Source organism: Ostrea edulis, chromosome 4, assembly GCF_947568905.1.
Source record: "Ostrea edulis chromosome 4, xbOstEdul1.1, whole genome shotgun sequence".
Classification (NCBI taxonomy): Eukaryota; Metazoa; Mollusca; class Bivalvia; order Ostreida; family Ostreidae; genus Ostrea; species Ostrea edulis.
In genome coordinates this window covers 58,393,344-58,418,321 of record NC_079167.1, presented here as the reverse complement: position 1 = coordinate 58,418,321, position 24,978 = coordinate 58,393,344, and the positions used below count along the sequence as shown (strand labels likewise).

General features: G+C 34.3%; 1 protein-coding gene across 1 annotated transcript; it reads left to right on the top strand.

Moving 5' to 3' along the window:
* Window positions 1–1,243: 1,243 nt before the first annotated feature.
* On the top strand, window positions 1,244–23,702 carry LOC125669578 (spindle assembly abnormal protein 6 homolog). Its single transcript, XM_048904180.2, has 16 exons — window positions 1,244–1,530; window positions 5,346–5,406; window positions 6,126–6,205; window positions 6,331–6,435; window positions 11,243–11,417; window positions 11,883–11,960; window positions 12,074–12,193; window positions 14,257–14,373; window positions 14,832–15,101; window positions 16,236–16,379; window positions 16,522–16,647; window positions 17,141–17,222; window positions 17,443–17,555; window positions 20,491–20,604; window positions 22,638–22,786; window positions 23,068–23,702. Exons 1-16 carry the CDS (start codon window positions 1,466–1,468, stop codon window positions 23,276–23,278), a joined length of 2,010 nt encoding a protein of 669 aa, XP_048760137.2. The 5' UTR covers window positions 1,244–1,465; the 3' UTR covers window positions 23,279–23,702.
* The last annotated feature ends 1,276 nt before the right edge of the window (window positions 23,703–24,978 follow it).

Sequence of the window (24,978 nt, the reverse complement as noted above, 5' to 3'; positions counted from 1 at the left end):
TCCCTCTGAGGGGGGATTGAGAGGGAAGCCAATCTTCATTACAGTGCTCCTATAATTATTGCTCACGCTCTCCCTTTGGGTAATCATTGATGTTATAAGAATTAAATCATGAGATGTAACATAATTTAAAACATCAAAAATAAGTATACATGTCAATTTTAAAACAGAGAAATAATACTAAATATCATCAAATTTATTTGCCACCTCCCGAACTGTTGTGCCCGAAATGTCGCACACCCGAACCATCGTCACTGGACTCACGAACTGTCGGTGCCAAACCCCCAAACCATTGCACACCCTTCTTAACCACGGGCACCTGAAGTGTGGATAGTTTGTATAGATCTTGTGTACATACCCCCCCTTCTAGAATGAATATTTTTTATACAGAACCAATAATTTATCCAAAATATGTTATTTCCCCATCGATCACCCTTATAAGTCATTCTGAATAGTCAAATAACATATTTTGGATAAATCATTGGTTCTGTATAAAAATAATTCATTCTAGAAAGGGGGGGGGGGGGTATTTACACAAGATCTACACAAACTATCCACACTTCAGGTGCCTGTGCTCTTAACATTGTTAATAACAGTGCATCTATATTACCTTATATACTTTATCTTTTAACCCAACATATTCCCTTACAACATCCGCTTCAACATAAATTAACTTTTACATGAGATTTCTAATCTATTATTAAGAATTTCATATCCAACAGTCAAAATAAATCTTCCGCATTATCATTTTTATACGCCCGTCGTCAGATGGGATGTTTATATAATTAGTGTATATGTCGCTGTCCGTGCATGCGTGTCTGTCCGAGGTCGTGTTTCTAGACGTTTTTTTTTTTTTTGTTTTTTTTTTTTTTTTACCAAACTAAGAAAACTGTCTTTGAGCATAGACATATAACCGTGAAACATTAACACCCCCCCCCCAAAAAAAACAAAACAACAAAAACCCCCCAGTAATTCAGGGCACTCATTATACATACGAAGTCTTTTGAAATTGCTCACTTGCGCTTGCTGTCTTTCGCTTTTGAGTTGTTTATGTTTTTCACGTGCGTCTGTAGAAGATTTTCATTTTTGTAAAACGATTAAAATAGAAATACGTCTTTTAGATTACTTAAAAACTGTGATATAATATTAAACAAAGATGCTTTTACGATAGAATATTTTACAGTAATTAATTATATCTGATATATTATCTTGAATAATTTAATGGTTTCGTTTTGTCAGATATATTCCTAAAACTGCAATTAACGCGGGTTGCTTGAACGACTTCAGACAAGTACAAACAAATAAGATTTGATTGATCTTATTGGTAAACGTGCATTCCAGTAGTGCGCATGCCAGTTTTATTTTAATAGTTCAGTAGAATGTAACGTCAATAATATTGGTTTTATTGGAACATTTAACTAATGATTTAGTTTTGACCGGTTATTTTCAAACGAAAAATTGAATAACAATGGCAGATGAATTATTTACCAAGAGACTTCCAATTTTAGTTAAGTCTCCCGATCGCGAAGACAGGTAAGATGTATTGTATTTAAAAGAATAAATATATGTAGTCAGAATTTGTTCTGGTGTGGAGATACCATCTGCGTTTTAACCGACAACTTCTGCAGTGAAGAGATGCGGCCATTTCTTTTTTTGTGATTGCTAACTCGACTGTTTCTCAACTTGAATTGTACATTAGTAAATGAAACGGTCGTGTCTTTGTAATATATCTGTTGGTAAAATGACTGTCTGCAAGGTTAGATTGCCAGTTGTCAGATATCTGTAGTGGGTTCGAGTATGTGAGATTCAACAGATCTCAATACTTTAATAACTTAAAAAAGAACTAGACAAGCTTAAAACAGGTTGGGAACACTTCCCCTACAGCAAGATATTCTCGTGAAAACGCAATTTATCCCTCTTTAGCAAGATTAAATATATCTTGTACAACCGAGAAAAACGTCCGTGGAGTGGGTACAGGGCGTACATCTTCGTGCTTCATGTGAAAATATATAAATCAAAGCAAAAACACTGACAATGTGCTTTGAATTTCAGCCTCCTTCCTTCTTACGCAAGAACGTTGATATGAAATTTCTTGACTGTGTTGTCAATTTTATAGAGACAATTCGTGTCATGTTGAATGCATGTCGCTAGGGTTGAAACGATACGCCCCTACATGATTATGTATTGCAATACTTACGCCACGATTCAATATTTTCAATACGATATATTTTACAGAAGAAACCAATAATAACTTTGAAGAAAAATTTAATTACGAAAGTTCACTGTCACAATTTTAAACGCAAACTGTTTCCAAACCGCCGAACGGTGAGATGCCCATTGGCGCTGTAGTTTAAAGGGGTATGAATATTATAGAAGAATATTATAGAAAATCTTTCAGCATTTCAGGGAGCACAGTGTGGAATGCTTTGAGTCAAAATATAAGAAACTCAACAAGTGTTGCGTGTTTTAAGAGAAATTATCTTGGAGATTATCACCATACTTTTTAAGCTTCATTTTGTTCCTATTTATCTTACATTCATAATTATTTCTTAAGTTCATATGTATTCTACTTCTTTTAATCTGTGTTTATTTTACTAATATCTGTATGTATGTTATATGCAGGACCATATTGAAAACTAGCGTTATTGCTAAATATGTAATCCTGGATAAATAAAGGCTTTATTATTATTATAGACATGATTGAGCTGAAAATTTTATTTTTCCATTTTTATTGTTTATGATGCTTATCTAAAGTATTTGTAATGGTCAACCAAAATTTTAATATCAATTTTATAGTTACAAGTGAGATACAGCACTCACAGTACTTTGTTATGTAAACAAGGCTCATGCCATGTTTTTATTTACATATGAATTGCTTAATAGAAAATAGCATGTGTAAAACAAAATGATTTGTGCTAAACACTAGAAACTGTTTAATTGTGTTCAGAATTAACTGGTAAATTAAAAAATCTGCTTTAAACAAACTTTTACTTGTATATCTAACATATGCAAACAAAAACATGGCTTGTTTACATAACAAAGAATTGTGAGCTCTGTATCTCCCATATACGAAAACTGACATGCAAATTTTTGCTGACCATTAGAAATGCTTTAGTTAAGCATTCTAAACATTAAAATGGAAAAATAAAATTTTCAGCTAAGTGTGTCCTTTTTAAGTTCATTCGTTTTTGTCAGACTAGAGTCTAACAACAGTCTGACCATTATCGAATGTCATTTTGTCCCTTGTGCATGTAAAATACTAAATATAGGTCAAGCCCAATGTATTTACCAAACCTGCTTTTAAAATAAAGTATTGAACCAAAGATAGAAGAAATGAACCAAACATTGAATTGAGCGTTTATATTGAATAGTATCGATATTTCAGTGAATCGTTTCAGTCCTACGTGTCACACTTTTTCAGCATTGTTTTGAATTTGCCATTATTTTCAATCAAAACACCTGTTTAAGATAATGTTTACTTTCTCGCTAAAGAGGGATAATTGCGTTTTAGTGAGAAAATCTCGCTATAGAAGTGTTCACAACCTGTAAAATTGTCCTAAACCTGGCCTCTATTATTAGATTATATAATTTATATTACACGTATTTCTCTTTCTCTCAGTATCACAAATAACTATTGGATAATTATTATGAATATTATTCTGTCATCAGAATGATGAAAAATTGTATATATTTCTAGAGAACAATATTTGAGATGATTTTCAGTATTACCAATATGAAAAGAACTTATTATAGGATTAAACATTCTTTTTGAAGAATTTATCGATGTGTAAACTTAACATAAAAGTGCTTTGCACTTTTATTCAGTTTGTGAGTAAAATGTCCGGAGTTTACACATCGATAAATTCTTCAAACAGAATGTTTGATTCTTATAATTCCAATTCATTCACTTTATTAACAATTGCAAAAATTTTAATAGTTTCCCCGCACTATGCTATTTGTTTTCAGGCGTGTATGAATACATCGCATTTTTGGATTTATTGATGTGTAAACTCTTGTTCAGCTTTATTTTTGTCCAATCAAAACAATTGTAATAAATAACATTGGAATTATAATGTTGTATTCATTCTGCTAGTTGGCCTGCACATATTATTTTTCCTTCTTTCAATTTTAATAATAAGGTTGTAGTTGTAGGTGAGCGGATCAAAGGATCTAATGTTAATTGGACTGGACTTACTAACAAACTTGTTGTATTAAAGGGCAATAGTGAGTTTATGGTTCACAGTATTACCAGTAGTTATAAAGTATTTGTTTATACTGACCTTGGATTTCATAAGAATTGCTCAAAGATTAATATCATTTCTGTGCTATCCTTTAATACAGTTTTGATTTGTTTACATTCATTTGTCTTTGATTTTGAGCTTTGACTGAAGTATTACAAACGACATCAAACATCAACAGCCAATTATAAATCAGAATTTTAAAAACGTCATTAAAGGTGATAGTTTTGAAAACTATTCTCTGTCTATAGTTCAGAAGAGTTTAAGACCCAATACGCAATTTCCGAGTTGCCCAATAGTTCTTTCCCTTTGTGGAACTCTTACTCACAGTGAGACGCAAAACATATTATCGTCCAGTGACGTCCACATGCGGTGGGTACAAATGCTTATCGCTGCCTTCATATATTGCTTAAGGCCGATTATCAGACATGCAACCACCTAATCTGCAGGTCCACACAATATTAGTAAGTTTATCAGTATTTAATAATAAATTAGCTCAAACAAAAATCGATAATCACTATTTTTCTTTGATTAAAATATCACTCGTGCAGAGGAGAAATAAAAAATAATTTCATATCTAACTTAATGGCCTAATTCAAACAAATATTATTCTTGATATGGTCAGTTTAATGTATACCAACGGCTGATATAAACAAAATTTACACTTTCATGACTTTTATCCATATTTACATAGCTAGTCTATAGTATATGTATACATCTTGTACCCACCCAAGCGTTCAACTGAACACTTAACGTACCTTCTTCACAGAAGAGGTGATATCTCGGAAGTTGCGTATTAATAATATTCGAAGACGGGGTAAAATTCTAGATATTCAATATATTGACTTAGATGTTGTATATTATCAAATATAAGATTTGATATAACCCTCTCCCTTTTAGTAGTTAGCTTGATAACTCCCTGACTTGGATATCTGTGTGTATTTTCTTAGTTCTCCCCCATGCTCTGTTGTATTTATTAGATGATTTGCTAGTATACTTCCTCTTTACTGAATATGTATGATACTAGTTTCTTTCAGTCAAAGTTTCTGAACCTGAAACCTATCGGGCTATCACACAAGAGAACTAAATTATAGGATATATATATTTCAGACGAGAACACGTTCTGTTGAAAATGGAACTACAGACGATAACGTCACCACTACATAAGAAGGTATTGTGGTTATTGCTTTATAATCATGCACAATAACTTAACAATTGTCAACAATTGCGAGTGTGACCACTTTGTTGAGTTTATACTGAACTGTTATATTTTGAGTTGCCAGTCTATGCGAAAGACGTCGGACCTGACCGATGTGCAGTGCCTCAGGTCCGATGCATCATTTTTTACACCGGACCGGAATGTCCGATGTCTCTGTCTGGTTTTGAGCTTTACTATTTTGATGCGGAGTCATTTAAATGTTTGTTATAAGTAAAAAAAATAGCACACGAATCCAAGTACGTAAATGAATGTGATTAAAACCACATGGACTGTCTAAAGTATTATATGGGAGGGATCCCTGGTATAGTATTACTAGTATAATAAACAAGATTCCCTTGGTTTTGCATTTTCACATGTTTCACTTTTTTACATTAGGTTTTTCGGTCTGACAAAATTTGGTTCGGTCCGATGTGTTCATTGATTACACAGGACCGAATGTCCTGTGTGGTCCAAAAAACTTTCGCATAGACTGAGTTGCTAGATATGTTATGTGATACAATGTATGCTTACAGTTAATATATATATATATTATCATTATGCTTACAGTTAATATATATATATATTATCATTATGCTTACAGTTAATATATATATATATATTATCATTATGCTTACAGTTAATATATATATATATTATCATTATAAAACAAACATTCTGGGTTCATTTCTCAGGAATTAGTTGTCAGACTGACAGATGAGAGAGACCTGTTTTTCTTGTATACACTGCGATTGGGAGAAGAAGATTTTCAGAGGTAAGTGTGGTTTATTTTCTGCTATGATAACCAGGAGTAATCACTTATGCTAGAATCTATACAATATGTCGTTTCCTTTCAAAGAATTTTTACATTGATTGACTTGTCAATATATTTTTTTTCAGCTTGAAAACACAACAAGGACTTTTAGTGGACTTTGCACAGTTTCCACAGAAGTTTATTGATTTACTTGACATGTGTTTAAGAGAAGAACACAAAGAGGTCCCAAAGTAAGGAACTATGATATATTCAAGTACTAACTTGAATAAGTTTAACAAGTACAAACATTGTACAGCGCATAGAAACTATAGGTAATTTTGCGCTTTATAAATGAATAAAATAATAATAATAACTGATTTACAATTTCACGTGTTTATTTTTATTGAGCATTGGAACAGTCTAGAATTTGATATTATTAGTCCCTTAGCGTTTTTAGCTCACCTGAACCGAAGGTTCAAGTGAGCTATTCTGATCACATTTTGTCCGGCGTCTGTCTGTAAACTTTTCACATTTTCGACTTCTTCTCCAGAACCACTGGGCCAATTTCAACCAAACTTGGCCAAAAGCATCCTTGGGTGAAGGGCTTTCAAGTTTGTTCAAATGAAGGGCCATGTCCCTTTCAAAGGGGAGATAATCACAAAAATGCAAAAATAGGGTGGGGTCATTTAAAAATCTTCTTCTCAAGAACCACTGGGCCAGAAGAGCTGAAATTTACCTGAAAGCTTCCTGACATATTGCAGATTCAAGTTTGTTCAAATCATGGCCCCCGGGGATAGGATGGGGCCCCAAGGGGGAATCAAAGTTTTGCACACAAATATATAGGGAAAAACTTTTAAAATCTTCTTCTCAAGAACCACTAAGCCAGAAAAGCTGAGATTTACAAGAAAGCTTCCTGACATAATGTAGATTCAAGTTTGTTCAAATCATGGGCCCCTGGGGTTGGATGGGGCCACAATAGGGGATCAAAGTTTTACATACAAATATATAGGAAAAATCTTCTCAAGAACCACTAAGCCAGAAAAGCTGATTTTTACATGAAAACTTTCTGACATAGTGCAGATTCAAGTTTATTCAAATCATGGCCCCCGGGGATAAGATGGGGCCCCAAGGGGGGGATCAAAGTTTTACACACAAATATATAGGGAAAAACTTTAAAAATCTTCTTCTCAAGAACCACTAAGCCAGAAAAGCTGATTTTTACATGAAAACTTCCTGACATAGTGCAGATTCAAGTTTGTTCAAATCATGGCCCCCAGGGATAAGATGGGGCCCCAAGGGGGGATGAAAGTTTTGCACACAAATATATAGGGAAAAACTTTAAAAATCTTCTTCTCAAGAACCACTAAGCCAGAAAAGCTAAAATTTACATGAAAGCTTCCTGACATAATGCAGATTCAAGTTTGTTCAAATCATGGCCCCCGGGGGTTGGATGGGGCCACAATAGGGGATCAAAGTTTTACATACAAATATATAGGAAAAATGTTTAAAAATCTTCTTCTCAAGAACCATTGAGCCAGAAAAGCTGAGATTTACATGAAAGCTTCCTGACATAATGCAGATTCAAGTTTGTTCAAATCATGGGCGCCTGGGGTTGGATGGGGCCACAATAGGGGATCAAAGTTTTACATACAAATATATAGGAAAAATCTTTAAAAATCTTCTTCTCAAGAACCACTGAGCCAGAAAAGCTGATTTTTACATGAAAACTTTCTGACATAGTGCAGATTCAAGTTTGTTCAAATCATGGCCCCCGGGGATAAGATGGGGCCCCAAGGGGGGGATCAAAGTTTTACACACAAATATATAGGGAAAATCTTTAAAAATCTTCTTCTCAAGAATAGCAAAGCTGTGATTAATCATATTTATATGGAAGCATCTTCAGGTAGTGTAAATTCAAGTTTGTTCAAGTCATGCCCCCAGGGGGTAGGGAGGGGCCACAATAGGGGTTCAAAGTTTGACATTCAAATATTTAAAAAAATATATGTTCAAAAATCTTCATCTCAAGAAGAGCATAGTAATGATTAGTCATTTTAATGTAAAAGCATTATCAGGTAGTGCAGATTAGAATTTGTGGAATTCATGGTCCCCTGGTGAAGGTTGGGGCCACATAGAAGATCGATTTTTTTTTTGATTTTTTTTTTTTTTTTACATGGGAATATATAAGGAGGAGTGTTTAAGAAATTTTACATGGGAATATATAGGGAAAAATGTAGATAAATTTTCAATTTTTTCTGCTCTTGTTAATTTTGCATCCAAATAAATCTAGTGATATAATTTCATTTTTGTCTTCATTTATAAATTAAGAAGAAGAAAACTCGCCGTTGATTCCTTTTGAACAACTTGGTGAATATCATTAATCTTGGCACCAAAAATCTTTGACTGAAGGGCATTCAATTGTTATAATTACACACTTAATGCACATATTTACAACGTGTATGACCCCCTATTGATTTTCTGGTCACACCTGCCATGTTGGGTTTAAAACATAAACACTCTTTTCTCAGGTGAGCGATGTGGCCCATGGGCCTCTTGTTTAGATTATAAAACCAAAGTGGGACTATAGCTGTTTTCTCCTGTCTGCCAGTCTGTCCCATTGGTTTTCCAGACTTTTTCCCCGTATTGCATGGAAGGATTCATTTGAAACTTGCAGTGTAGTATCAGACGCTTGGCAAACTACAGATCAAATTAAATTTAAGTACTGCTGACTGATTAGACTTCGCTCACTGACAACAACAAAAAACTCGTGTGATTAACAGATTTGATATATGTACTTTTATTGATATGTTCCTTTTGCCTTTAATGAGCTTGAAAAGTAAAATTATTAATGTGATTTTTTACACAATCAGTGACTAAGTTTCATCAATTGTTCTACTTTTACAGACTTTCCATCAGAATATGATCCTGATCCCAATGAATATAGATACGTAATATATAAAGATTAATTTCTTTAACACCTGTCCATCAAACCTTAAAATTTTTGATCTGTAGTTTGCCACTCTCAAACAACATTGCAAATTTCAAATAAATCCTTGCAAGCTTAATGGAGAAAAGTATGGAAAAACCAATGGGAGAGACAGATAGAGAAGAAACCTATTGTCGTCTTTTACAAAGTGGTAGGGGACTAAAAAGAAAAGCACTAATCGATATCGCATTTGAAATATCAATCAACATTGGAAGCACATTCAGAGTGATAAACTTTTGCTCTATTGAAACAAATATTTTGAGAAAAAATATTGAACAGTCAGTATGATAATGTTACCCTGACTACTTCTTTGGCATAGTATACCCAGAATGTAACATTTTAGATTTTTACATATGTTATATGATATATACAGTAAAATATCTCTATCTCGAAGTCTGGGGGACCTCGAAAAAACTTCGAGATATCCAGGGGTTCGAGATATCCAAAATCGATCTTGAATTTTTTTTTTGAAGGTGGATATTTGATGCATAGTATGAAATTTGCATTATAAACAACAACCCCGTTGCCATTTCTTATAGTTTAATGCAAATTGATATGGCAGAATTTCAAAGACAAACATTTCGTTTTTTTTTTAAATATATATAAACATCCCTTTGAATTCACAATATGTTAGATGATCATGCTTGTATGCTTACTTTAAGTTTACTAATGTCTAGGCTCGACTGGGATGTAGCTATTGCGTTCTAGTGAAAGAACATATCACGTAAGAAACAAAAAAGACGGATTAAAAAAAAACAACTTTTAAATGTTAATTAAATAAAATTTCGTGTTTTTTTCTGTCCTAGTTTTAATGACGAAGCGTGTATTATTAAATGCAATATCGGTATTATGAGCATTACCTTCAAGCACACTTCGACAATTTTGTGCGTTTATCTAATCCACATTATCTAATCCACATGTTAATGATATAGCGTGTCCTTCAAAACACCCTCCCTGGAATTGGGCGTGTTAGTTCATAATTGGCGGTGGACTTAATCCGTAATGTTGGAAGGCTGTTGAACTATTTATGTTGACCTGGGTCTACTCGGAAAAGGCGAGCATGGATTAGCGGTCATTAATTATAATTGGTGTAGCCTCAGGTGTGAATTTGTGACTTACGACACCAGGTATGGTAAGCAGAGCGGAAAATTGACTGCACTTCGAGATAAACCAGGTGAATTTAGGGCAAGGGACCTTGAAAATACTTCGACATAAGCGGGGTATTCGAGATTACCGTGTTCGAAATATCAGAAGTTTTTTAAAATCATTTATATAGGGAAAACGGCCGGGACTGGCGGTCGACTTCGACTCAAGCGGGGTATTCGAGATAAACCATATTCGAGATACAGATATTTTACTGTATTTACATTAACTGAATCTTTTGTCTTAGATTTGACATTGCTTTCATCTTAGACAATGAATAAGTGTTTGCTCTAAACTAGTTTGATACAGTATTTTTAGTACCACCTATCCGCATAATCATTTACCAAATATGGAGTGTCATCATGGTCCAAGGGTGTGTTGGTTGTTTTGTTTAAAGTAACAAATGGGTCAACAATATGAAATTTTAGTACTTAAATCTAGTTTATATTTTTTTAAAAATATATAAAGATATAAACAATGAAATGTCTTCTTTGTTGTATTATTGGGTGATGAAGGTAGCAATCATTGCAGAAAAACTTGCATAATCCACTTATGTGGGGTATGAATTTTTTCTTTAATGCTAGCTACCTTCATCACCTGATAAAACAACAAAGAAAGCATTTTATTGTTTAATTAACCTAACTTTATATATGATATGATATATTACCTAACTTGGAGTATATTATAAAAAGATATTACTGCATCATGTTATTTTTTTCCATAAAATATGAAATTTATATCTAAAGTATATAAGGAGGAAAAATACCATATTGTACATGAAATCTGACTAGTGTAACAGTTAAGTTGAGCAGACAAGAAAGAAATTTCTATAAATTTAATTTTAAGTAAATGTGTAATATTTCTATGTAGATGAATTCTCTTGGTTTCTGAATAATGTGTCTGTCTCATGTGAAATAGCTTTTGTCTTTCAGATTTGTGTTACATTTCATCTCCCAGGGATCATTTAATGGAGAGAGGACAACCTGTGTGTTGAATGTGATAGAAACCAACCCATTCAAACATCTTACTCACCTCAGTCTGAAGTTCATACCAGGGACAGACTCGGACATTAAGAAGTATTTAGCAGATTGTTTAAAACAATTCAAGGTATAAAAATCCAAGGTTCCATTTTAAAAACATGGAAAACTTCATTATGGTCGATTTTTGTCATTCTTTATTCATAATTGCTGTAGTTCATTTTTATGAGACTAGTTCCAGATTCAGGAATTATTAAGCCCCTGAGATTGATGATTAAAGATTTTTATTTGATCTGCTTCTTGTCTTTATTGGTCTCTGACTACACTTTTGATCTCAACCACAATTATTGAACCTCTTTGGATTGAGATGTCATTTGAAAGTTTTATATCTAGTGATGGTTACGGTCATTCATATATGTGAAATATCAATTAGTATAAATTTCTACAAGAATTTGCATTTAATAGGGGGAGGGGGGCGGGGCGGGGGTAGATCTTGTTGGTTATGTCACTGGTTTTTCTAGATCATGGATAAAGTAGTGAACTAGTTTAGAAGATGTGGAAGAAGAAAGTGTTTACATTTTTAAATTGTTTTCAGGACACTAATTCCTTATTACAACAAAGACTAGAGCACACAGATACAGACTTAAATCAGAAACTGCAGCAAACTTCTGAGGTGAATGAAACAAATTGTTGTAATAGAAAAAGGTTGTTTTTATTAGTGTGATTATTTTATGTATTCTGTAATGCCTAACCAGTACAATGTAGCAATATTTTACATCTGTGCAGACATTGAATAGCAAGACCATAGAGCTTGATCATCTAAAGGCAGAGTGGACTGCCAAAATGAATGATTTGGCAGCCAGACATAAACATGAGATGGCTACAGAAAAGGAGAAAACTATTCAGGTAAACATTCACTATACAGAAATCTACCAAACTTTTCCAGATATGACCGAATAATGAAGATTTATTAAACTTATATTGGTGAATATTGGCACAAGTTTGGTGTAAAAATGTTTGATCATCCAAGTACATTTTTACACCCATTGAATACCAACATTCACCATTATAAGGTAATGCACTCCTTAATTATATAGTTAAACATGTTTCAGTTGTTTTATGTTGATAGTTTATTCATTTTCTTGCCATCAAATTTGGCAACTGATGCATCATTGAAGAACATTCACTGAATTACATCAGTCTTTGCAAGTGAAATTTATGAATGATATTATTTTCTGATCTCTAACAGTTAATCAGAAGCAAGTGGTGAAAACAAAATTCACTAGCCCAGAAAAAAATCTACTAGCCCAAGACAAAAAATAAATAAATAACAGCCATTAAATTTCATTTCTTTTTAATTGCGTTTTGATTTTTCAAAAGTGTTCATTGTGTAAGTGTTTATTTTAACTTGGTCACCATTATCATGTCATCGAGACTCTTGTCGAAGTGTTAGAATAGAGTCACTGACTGAAGCGTTTTAAAGACTTTGATCTCTGATGATTTCTAACTACAATTTGCACCATACATAAGTCGTATTTTTTACTAGCCCATCGGGCCAGTGTGTACTCTGATTTTACTAGCCCAGCGTGAAATCTAGTAGCGTCGGGCTAGTGAGTTTTCGTGAAGACTGGGTCTTTGATATTTGGTATGTTTGCAGTTTAATTTACTGTCATATGTTCACAACATTGTTCCTTAGTTGAAGCACATATTGGTGACTGTTATGTACCATAACTCTTGATTTTCCACTTGAAACATGATCCCTAAAAAACGTTTTTTAAATAAAAAATACTATGGAAAATGGAAGGGGAGAGGAAAATGGAAAAGGAGACATCAGTTTTAGTGTGCTAAAACAATGCTTCCTAGTTTACAGATAACGTGCAATAACATTAACATATTTCACAGTTTAACATTCATCTGTAGTTTATATTGATCGATCATTAAAAGTACCGTAGGTTATGTTCCTGTGTAGTGCTATTTCATAAGTGGCATAATCTTAAGAGGGAATCTTCTGATTCAGGTACTATTAAGAGTGAATTTTTCATCATTTTTATGACCTTCTGCATTGTGTGCATATGAGTTCAAGATCTGGTATGTACCGTATAGAGGGTTTTTTTCCGTGGGGTGATTAATTTGGCTTATTTTAGCGGTTAGATAGCTTTCTTCTAAAATTACACTAGCCAAATATGCACTCAAATGTGACTTCAATACTTACAAGAGAGATAGCTCCTTCTTGTCTGCCAAAATTCATTCCGCTAAAATTATTAGCATACCTTTGAGTAATCAAATCGCTAAATTGTAGACCCACGAAAAAAAACACTATACGGTACATATTTATTAACTTCTGGACTTTATATGATTGTCCAAGGTGTACTTCCTTCAATAATTTCATGGATTCGACATTTTCATAAAAAGTATGCACGTCAAAACATGCATTGTGTGCTATGATCAAAGGAGATGGATACTTGTTCACCCAGTCAGCAAATTAATTATTTTAAAGTCGTTTTTTGACTTTATTTCTGACAAGAAAAGGAAATGATATGATTTTGAATGATATTGTTACAGTACTAAAAGAAATACATGTATATGTAAATATTTTTTCTTGCCATTTGAAAGTGCAAATTCTGATTGTGTACATGTTTTTTCTTTTTAATTTGGATTTGAATTGGTAATCATTTAATGAAATATTGAAGAAATATGCTAAACTGTGCTTGTGTTTCACAAGAATTTTGTCTCACTTCTGTTAGGAAAATAATTGATTGTGATGTCAGCAAACCCAAAAGCTATGTTAACCTGTACCTTTTAACATTTTAATGCTGATCCGATAATTTCCCAAATGACGTAATAGATATTGCCAGTTTAAATTTCCTAGAATATAAGAACATTGTATTTCTAATGAGTTATTGTTTAACTATATGGTATAACAGATAATAGACCATTTTTACAATGAATATTGTTTTCCTAAAAATTAGATGCAAAGTAGTTTCCAGCAAAGGCAAGATAGGGAAAGGAAAGATATGGAGCAGGCACACATGAAGATAGTGAAGCAGTTAGAGTCCAGGCTGTATGAAATGGAAGGGGTCAACAAGGTGGACTCTTGGTCTAAATATCTTTTTATTTATTGAAATTCTACACACTCAACTGATGTGGAATCATTATGCTGTACTTCAGGAGGTTTCAGTTTTAATGGAATGGTGATAATTGCAAACAAAAGGAAGTTTTAAAATGTAAAATGTTTCTAAAAGAGTTATACTGAAAAACATTTACTGAAATTAATTTTGAATTAAATCATAATTGTTTCAAACATTGTTGAAAATAGAGTCACTATGTTAAGAGAGACTCGTGATAATTTCACAGTATGCTAGTTTATGCAACAAATTACGCCACTATACATTTATGTAGTAAGTCGAAAGTTTTGTTCAGTCTGTTATTTCTTGTAATCAGGCTTACATAAATCTGATTACAGTTTGCAAATACCTGCAGATGACAAAATCTTGAAGAGAACATTTCATGGATTGATCAAGTAGCCATATCTTTTATTTGATAGGATTTAACAGACAGGAAGTATAAATCTGAGTCCACAATCAGGGAACTAAAATCCAAACTCTCTACTTTGGAAGAGGAGCACCTTCGAGTCAAACAGGAACTGCAAAGTTTAAGGAAGCAGAACTCTTCTCTAGATGGGGAGTACCACGAGAAGGAAAAATTGATCCATCAACTGACCACTAGAGTAGCAGTCCTAGAACAGGAGGTCAAGGACAAAGAGATGGTCATTGTCAAGTCTACAGACCTACTCGGCTCAGAACAGGATAAAAAGGTAGATAAATATCTTATGGGTATCAAAATTTATTTAGGGTTTGTAAAATAGATTTAAAGCACCTCTCTGAAAGAATTCTTACTCTCCAGATTTTCCACAAGAAGATAGCTACTCAATGAATGATCCAATGCCTTTATAAGGATAGATTTTTCTCATATTTATTGGATGCGTTGAGATGTGATATTTTGTTGGCCACTACTGACACACAAAAATCATTGTAACAGTTCTTGTTTTTGTGTCAAGGTCATGTTTTCATACCAGTGGACTTTCAAAATTCCTTTAGAGCAGACATTAGTTGTATCTACTAATGGTTTATTACAAATGCCCCTGCTTGTGACATAAACACTATGTAAGAACATATTTCCGTCTTCTTGCAAGGCAGAATTAATTATCGCTGACAAATTCAAAGAAAATATAAGGTAGACTGAATTTCCTCTGATAATAAGCACAGCAAGCTCTAAAGATTAGTAATTTTAGAATTTTGCACTTTATTTCTCCCATACTTTTAGTGCTTAGAGTTTTTCGACTTTTTCTACATAATATTAAACACTAGTGTAATAAAGTAGGGGTATTGGATAATATAAATAAGAGAAAATAATGCTCTCAATGTTTTTCTTTTAAAAATGATGAATAGGGAATGTAAAATTGCTTGAACAAGGGTTGTAAGTTCAAAATATTATGCAAATTTTATATATATTATCTTATTTTTGACAATCAAGACTTATTCCCATAGTTCTGAAAATCTTGTACTTCTGGAGACAATAGTCAGTCCTTTCAAATTTCAGTTGAGAGAATAAATGTACAATGTATATTGCAACACTATTAGCTCCTCCGAAATTAGGCCCCTATAATTCAAGTTCTTCAGACTTTATTTTAACGTTAGATTTTACAAATGTAAGGAAGAAAAAGGTAATGTGGTTTTGTGATTCAATGACATATTTCATAACTGAATGAAATATGTGTACTTATGGTGCAAATCTTAATTGAATTATGACAAGAATCCATTCTTAACATATAAGGTTATGCACGAAGTTAACTACTTTCAAATTTGTACAACAGGAAAGGAAATGGCCACTGATCATTTTGCCATTGAATTTAGCAAAACTTGAATGTTTATTATCTTTCTGGAAATAGATTCGTCTAGAAGAAGAGTTAGAGTACAAGCAGAAGGAGAATCACAAACTGGAAAACAAAGTGAAAGCCATGTCTGAGGAGTTGATGAAGGGAAATGAGATTATAAAGAAACTTCAAGGGGAGATAAAAAATTACCATGCTAAGGTAAGATCACTTGGAGGAATGGTATCAAAAATAGAAATCTATTGAGTACAATTTTGAAAACATGTTAAGTAACAAAAGACAATAGTATATGTTATACCCTGTTTTCATCTAGCAGTCATCCGGTTCTTTTTTTTTTTTACAGGTTAAGCTACGCAGTCAGATTGCTAATGAACAAGAGAAGTTACTTGGTGAAAAGGACCAAGAACTAGAAAGGTTAAGACAAGAACTTGCCAGCACAAAGGAGAATCTGAGGCAGAAAGAAGATGAGGTAAGAATGGGGCAGGGATACTGTGTATGTGGAATTTTTAGCGAGATACAAATGTAGCGATTTTCCCATAAAAATGGCTATATATATTTAGCGATGTCTAATTCTAGTAACTTAATAATTCCAAGAAAGATAACCGTTACCTACGATAGGGAATAAATTGTTAGCTATATTCAATTTTAGTGATCTCAACACCCTCGCTAATAATGCCAAAATTAAATCCTCGCTAAAAATTCTGCTTGTACAAAAGGATGAATATAAGAGAGACATCAATAGAAATGGATTGGTGAGAGGGTAAATTTGGGTATTTTGATATGAGTTATGGAATAACAACAGAGCCGTGGGTGACTGTTTGAAGGGTCATATTTTATAGAATCATTCCAGTGTGGATTGGATTTATTATTGTTCTGACAATAAGCATTCTTTGGGAAACTCATTGAAGGTGGAGGACTAGTGATTAGTGAAGATATCAGAAATTGTTAATGTTCTCTTTCAGAGTAAAAAACTGTCAGATAACTTAGAAACTACAGTACAAAAGCTGGAGGAAAGCAGACAGCTTCTGAAAACAAATGAAAATGGTAAGTTCTGGTTAAGTAGTCCCTACTCCTCTCTGTTTGTGTGAAAGGAAAAGATTAAATAAGCAATAAAACAATGGTATCGCTGAGAGTGAATAAAGGACAGAGTGCAACTGGGGTTCATTACGGTACAGGTTCTCTCTTTTAACTGATTGATATTGATTGTATATATACCTGTATGTAGAGAATATTTTGACAAATGGTGCTTTTTGGATTATTTCAGTGATACAGTGGTTAAATAAACAAATCAATGAGACCCAGCTAACACATCAAAGAGTGGGAACATTTGAGGCTCCAGGGGCCACAACTAACTTCAGACCTTCAGGATCGGCACTGGTAAATATATATATTATTACTACAGTAACTTGATCCAAAGAAGTCAAATTATGTGGAGTTAATGAGTGCAGATAGTTCGATCAAACGAGACACAAAGCATCAAGTCTTGATCTGATGATCCGTGCTTGTCAACAAAACATTATCCATTTCTTCGGATCAAGTTACAGTGGTGATGATCAATTTATCATATACCACCTTGTGTATTTTTAAATATACATTTATATGATAATGAATTTATTCCTAATTAGCAAAAAGACAAGCATCCAGTGATATAATATTTGTGTATGCAATTTCAACTGTTATGTAGTATGATCATTTTCCACAAAAACATTGCATAGATGATTTGACGTCATCAGTTTCAGGGAGACATGATCTGGAATCGGATCACCACAGTATGGTGATCCAGAAAGTCAGATCACACCCTGTGAATTTAACAGATCACTCTCTGTGAATTTAACAGTATCTAAACACGGATTATTGATGGGTATATGATAAATTATATACATTATTACTACTGTAACTTGATCCGAAAAGTTGGATCATGTCGAGTTGACAGGTGTGGATCATCAGATCACATGAGATGCAAGGTGTTGTGTTTGATCTGATGATCCACGCCTGTCAACGAGACATGATCCAACTCTGCAGATCAAGTTACTGTAGTAATGATAGATTTATTATATACCTCCTTATGTATTTTTAGCTCTTCTGAGCCGAAGGCTCAAAGAGCTAATGCTATGGCCATTTGTGCGGTGTGCGTAAACTTTTTAGAAAAAGGGCTATAACTCAAGAACCCCTTGGCCAATTTTTTTCAAATTTGTTACAGGGTATCATTGGCCCAAGGGCTTTCATACATACTAAATAGAGGGATGTGACCCTTTAACAAGGGGAGATAATCAGGAAAATACAAACAAAAGTAGTGGTTGTTAAAAAATCTTCTTCTCAAGAACCACTGGGCAGATTATCACCAAACTTACACATAAGGATGAGGATATGTTGTAGATTAAAAATTGTTCAAGGCATTACCCTGGGGCAAAGGGCGTGGTCTTAAGGTCACTTCAAAGTTGACCTAAATTTATATTTCCTTAAATCTTTGATATTTTAGTCATTATAAGGACTAGGATCATCAAATTCTGACAGTTGATGCATCTTAGGACCTTGTGTCAAGTTGTCTCAAAAGTAGGTCACGGTGAGCTACTTTTTGAATTTTGCAGGTATTTATTTTAAAATTAATTTTGATGCATATCTTGGACACTTTGAAGCCTATGATCATCAAAACTTGTCAGTTGGTGGATCATGGGACCTTGAAATGCGTCAACTGAAAAATAGGTCACCGTGACCTACTTTCTGAATTTTATGGCTTATCATTTATAGATATATTTTAAGTTGTTATTTCAAATACCGAGAGGTTTAGAATCATCAAATCTTGTAAGTTGATGCATCTTGAGGCCTTGAAACATATTTATAAAAAAGTAGGTCACAGTGACCTACTTTTTGAATTTTGCAGATATTCAAATTTCACATTTTCAATTTTAAATGCATATTTTGGGCACTGTAAAACCTAGGATCATCAAACTTTGTCAGTTGATGCGTCTTCAGTCTTCGGTTAGTGTCGACCAAAAAGTAGGTCACCGTGACCTACTTTTGGTATTTGACAGCTAAATTACTATATTTCAGACACTATTTGACCTACAATCATCAAACTTTGTCAGTTGATGCATCTTGAGTCTTCGGAGTGTATTGACCAAAAAGTAGGTCACTGTGACCTACTTTTGGCATTTGACAGTTATATTCATATATTTCAGTCACTAATTGACCTACAATCATCAAACTTTGACAGTTGATGCATCTTGAGTCTACGGAGTGTGTCGACCAACCTACTTTTGGAATTTGACGGCTATATTTATATATTTCAGATACTATTTGACCTACAGTCATCAAAGTTTGTCAGTTGATGGGTCTTGCATGTTCAAAGGGTGTCGACCAAAAAGTAGGTCACCTTGACCTACTTTTGGAATTGGACGGCTATATTTATATATTTCAGATACTATTTGACCTACAGTCATCAAACTTTGTCAGTTGATGGGTCTTGCATGTTCGGAGTTCGCTGACCAAAAAGTAGGTCACCATGACCTACAATTGGAATTTGACAGCTATATTTCAATATTCAGATACTAATTGGCACAAAATCATCAAACTTTGTCAGTTGATATTTCTTGGGTTCTCAAAATGTTTAAACCAAAAAGTAGGTCACATTGACCTACTTTTTTTGAATTCTTTGGATTTAACTAAAGATTTAGAATACTAAGAGGCTAAGAATAGAAATGGTGGGGTTGTACAATTTATCAGAAGAGCGATTCTAGGCCCTTGGGCCTCTTGTTAAATCCATGTTTATAAGATAATAAATGTATTCCAAAGTATCAAAAACAGACATACAGTGAAATTATATTGTCTACGCACCTTTGTTTGTGACGCAGTTGATATTTTCCACTAAATATGTTGTGTTGATGCATTATGACATCATCAGTTTCAGAGGATACTGATATGGAATCAGAAAACCACAGTGTGGTGATCCAGAAAACTGGATCACACTCTGTGAAATCCACAATATCAAAAACCGAAACATTGATGTCTATATAATAAAGTATCTTATAAATGATAGGCCAGTACACTGAGAATGAGCTGGAATTTTATCAAATTTCACAGTATTTACTGTTTATTTTCATTAAAGAGGGTTAGACAAAGATTGAAGTTGAGCTTGTCTCACCTTTATGGACCAGGAAATGGTTTTTTTTAAAAACAAAAAGATTTTCATAAATTTTAAATGAAAAAAAAGTAGAAGAACAGACTGAAACTTTATTATGCATTTTTCCTTTCTAGAACTTTTGCAGCATGACATTTTAAGACATTCAAAATGTTTTGGGTTTTTTCATTTCAGCATAACTACAGTACATCTAGCTATGGTTCAATGAACTCCCAAACTGATGTGCCTGGTCCAGGGTCAGGGGTAGGCATCCCCAGGAGCTACCCTAATACTCACAGACAACCCCAGGTAAACACCCACAGACAACCTCAGATAAACACATTCACGTAGGACTCACAGAGATACCCCAACACTCACAGACAACCCCAGGTGAACACACTCACAGACAACCCCAGTTAAACACACTCACAGACAACCCCAGGTAAACACACTCACAGACAACTTCAGGTAAACACATCCAAAGACAACCCCAGGTAAACGCACTCACAGACAACCCCAGGTAAACACACCCACAGACAACCCTAGGTAAACACACTCACAGACAACTCCAGGTAAACACACTCACAAACAACCCTAGGTAAACACACTCACAAACAACCCTAGGTAAACACACTCACAGACAACCTTAGGTAAACACACTCACAGACAGCCCCAGGTAAACACACTCGCAGACAACCCAGGTAAACACACTCACAGACAACCCTAGGTAAACACACTCACAGACAACCTTAGGTAAACACACCCACAGACAACCCTAGGTAAACACACTCACAGACAACCTTAGGTAAACACACCCACAGACAACCCTAGGTAAACACACTCACAGACAACCTTAGGTAAACACACCCACAGACAACCCTAGGTAAACACACTCACAGACAACTCCAGGTAAACACACTCACAGACAACCTTAGGTAAATACACTCACAGACAGCCCCAGGTAAACACACTCACAGACAGCCGCAGGTAAACACACTCACAGACAACCCTAGGTAAACACACTCACAGACAACTCCAGGTAAACACACTCACAGACAACCCTAGGTAAACACACTCACAGACAGCCCCAGGTAAACACACCCACAGACAACCCTAGGTAAACACACTCACAGACAACCTTAGGTAAACACACTCACAGACAGCCCCAGGTAAACACACTCACAGACAACCCAGGTAAACACACTCACAGACAACCCTAGGTAAACACACTCACAGACAACCTTAGGTAAACACACCCACAGACAACCCTAGGTAAACACACTCACAGACAACTCCAGATCACAGGCAATTGCATCGCTTGGGGTCGAATTTACTATATAAAGAGTAAAGGTATAGAACTCGATATATAGGGTACCCAAGTTAGTGGATGTAAAAACAATAAACCAATTGATATAAAATTCTACTTTGTAGAAAAATAATAGGCATTTTTCCAAATTCATTTTTGCATATCTTGGAAAGTATACGGAATTTCGGGATGAACTTTGGTAGTAATGTAGATTGATTATGTATGAATATATTAGAATACAAAGTAGAATTTTATATCAATTGGTTTATTGTTTTTACATCGGCTAACTTGGGTACCCTATATATCGAGTTCTATACCTTTACTCTTTATATAGTAAACTCGACCCCAAGCTATGCAATTGCCTGTGCCCCAGGTAAACACACCCACAGACAATCCTAGGTAAACACACCCACAGACAACCCCAGGTAAGCACACCCACATAGGACTCATTGAGATACTGTTACAGTCCCAGTCTTGATAACTGCAGCACTCCACATCAACATACAAGTGTTTTAAACTTTTGCTTGCCAGCTTTATTCCTTCAAATATTGTTATTAAGAGATATACATGATATTAATTCAATAAAATCAAAAGCTGCTGATTTCAAAGGGAGATCAGTATTTAGGCACTTCACTTTGTATACAAGTACATCTGTAGTAAAATTCATTGAAAAAATTTAAATATGCAGACATCGTCATGAAATGTATGTTCAAGGTTGTTGAAGCTGCAACTCTCAAACAAAACTAGGACTAGGCCACAATAGTGGTTTGAAGTTTTACATAAGCCTGGAATATATTGTAAAAATCTTCTCAAGAACCACTAGGCCACACATTTGTCAAATCTGTATGCAAGTGTCCTCAAGTTGACTAGTTTGTTCATTCGATGAGCCCCGGGGCGAAGACAAAGCATAGGAATAATATTTTTGTAGCAATCTATATGAGGATCAATCATCCAGATGTAATTAATTGATGAAAAGGCTACTTTTTTAAGAATGTTATCAGTAATTGGTATTTATATTCACTGTTGTTTTATACAGGTCCAATACAATCCTGGTCAGCCTCGTAGGACAGGTCTACCTCAGCCAATGACCAGAGCTTCTCACCCTCCCTCAATTCCAGAGGAGACTCGACCTAAGTCTTCACAGTCCTCGACAGTCACAGGACTTTCGGGAGGGGACAAGGAAAAGTAAGTAATTGATCTCTCTCAGACACAGATATAGAATTTTTCAGATGATTGAATTGGAGACTTCACATTTTTAATGCATGCAAATGGTAGTGAAAGGCTGCAGCACATCTGAATGCAAGTTTTCATCCCCTCATTAATTTTTCTTACAAAGAAATATTTTTTAGGAGTTTTTACTTAATTTTTTCACTATAATCATAAGCCACATTTAAAAGTAAGCTCCAGTCTTGTGAAGATTTTGTACTCTACAAATGTTAAATTTGATGGTTTGTTCTGATTTGCAGTGACCCACCTCTAGATCCAAAGTACCTGCAGAAAAGAGAGGAACCGATACACTTACGAGGATTAGGGGGACGGATGGAGTCCCCGCCCTTCATACAAACTTCAGTAGTTCCGCCAGTGCATGCTACAAGGGTGGGGCAGCACACAATGGCCTCCAAAACCAGTCAACCTCCTTTAGCCTCTGCTTATTTCCCAGGCCAAAAAATGTCATGACACCCATACAGAAAAACATAGTCTTTCAATTTTCCGAATTGTAAATTGAACACAATATTGTGGGGTACTTACAAAAGCAGCGAAGTATTTGGATACCAGTTTGGAGAATTTTCAGTTGCAATACTGATAGTTATATTCATTGTCTTCATATGGTCTCAATAACTTTATAGATCTGCAATATATACCCCTTTATACACTTTTTATTGAGAGAAATGAAATCATGGAATAACACATGTGGAGGGGTATTAATTTATACTGTAAAAAGATGCTTTTGTACCATATTGAATGTTAATGTCATTTTGTTTTATTGATCATAGTATATCTATATGTTTGAATGTTATTTTTAATTGTTATAGTGCTGTGAGCAGTCACATTAAATCTATTACTGTAACAATGAATTGCAATATAAAATATCTTTACAAAGTATACTTTTAATACTTCCTTTCTAAGGTACATGTATTACAATATACCCATTTGCTGGCTATGAAGACTGTAGGAAGTTTATTTGCCTTACACACACTCCACCCAACTCCCTTACACCACCACCACCAGATGCTAGTGTGGATTCAAACAACTTTTCAGGGTGTGATTTTTCCTCTATTTAGAGGAAATCCTCTGATTGGCTCAATTTTCGAAAAAATAAAACACTTTGGGTTTAATTTTAAGTGAAAAAAATGATATTTTTGCAGGTAGGGTGAGGTGTTTTCCTCCCATTTTGACCAGTTTTTCTGATGTCTGAGGAATTCAGTCACAGCTTTGAACTCTACATTATCAGTATCGCTGGAGCAGCACAAGATCACATACCAGTCATTGTCTTTTTGCTAGCACATAGAAAAAATCTTCATGATAATTCCAAACTAATCAATCCCAACTGCAGCTAAACAATACGAAGCATTCACTCCAGTGTTCTATGATATTAGAAAATCCATTTATCTATCTTCAATATTCTAGTACAGTGTTGAATCTTATTAGATTTGAAGTGCATTCTAGAGGAAATTGTCAACAATGTACATATTAAATACAAAGAAGATGGGTGACTTTATCAGCTGAGAACCCACAGAGGGACAAATATCAAAGTTAAATTGAAACTCCAGAAAAAGAAAAATTTGCATTCTAGTGAAAACAATCAATCCATAGTTTCCAAAAATGCTTTTTCCATTTCAAAGGAACATTGAAAAAATCCTACTTAAAATCACCTATGTGCAAAATAACAGTAAATTTGACTTTTCCAAGCAGATTTTCATATGGAGTGAGCCAAGTCTCCATTGTGAACTGAGTAAAATATGTTAGTACATGTTCAGGTGTAATATGTTTTGTAAATAAAAGTATGGAGACTTGATCCACTCTGAAAAAAACTTACTTCTTGTGTATAACTCGGGACGGATAACTTTAGATAGCTTGAAATTCGAATATTCTTCATGGGATGGATAGCCGAGGTGGTATAGCGGCAGTCTCACTGAAGTTTTGGACAAGCCCAGATTGCATATCTGTGGTTCGAATACCAATTTTTCCTACCTGTTTTTTTCTTATCAATGAATAGACTTCCCATAATTATTTGTCTCTGGCATTTTATGCTAAGTTTATGCAGTCTTAATGACGATCACAAGTAATAGATACAACATGCAGCTAGTGAATAAATGTAAACAAGTATGGGGCCTCCTGTGAAGTATGGATGTTGTTTATGTAAACGACATGTTAAA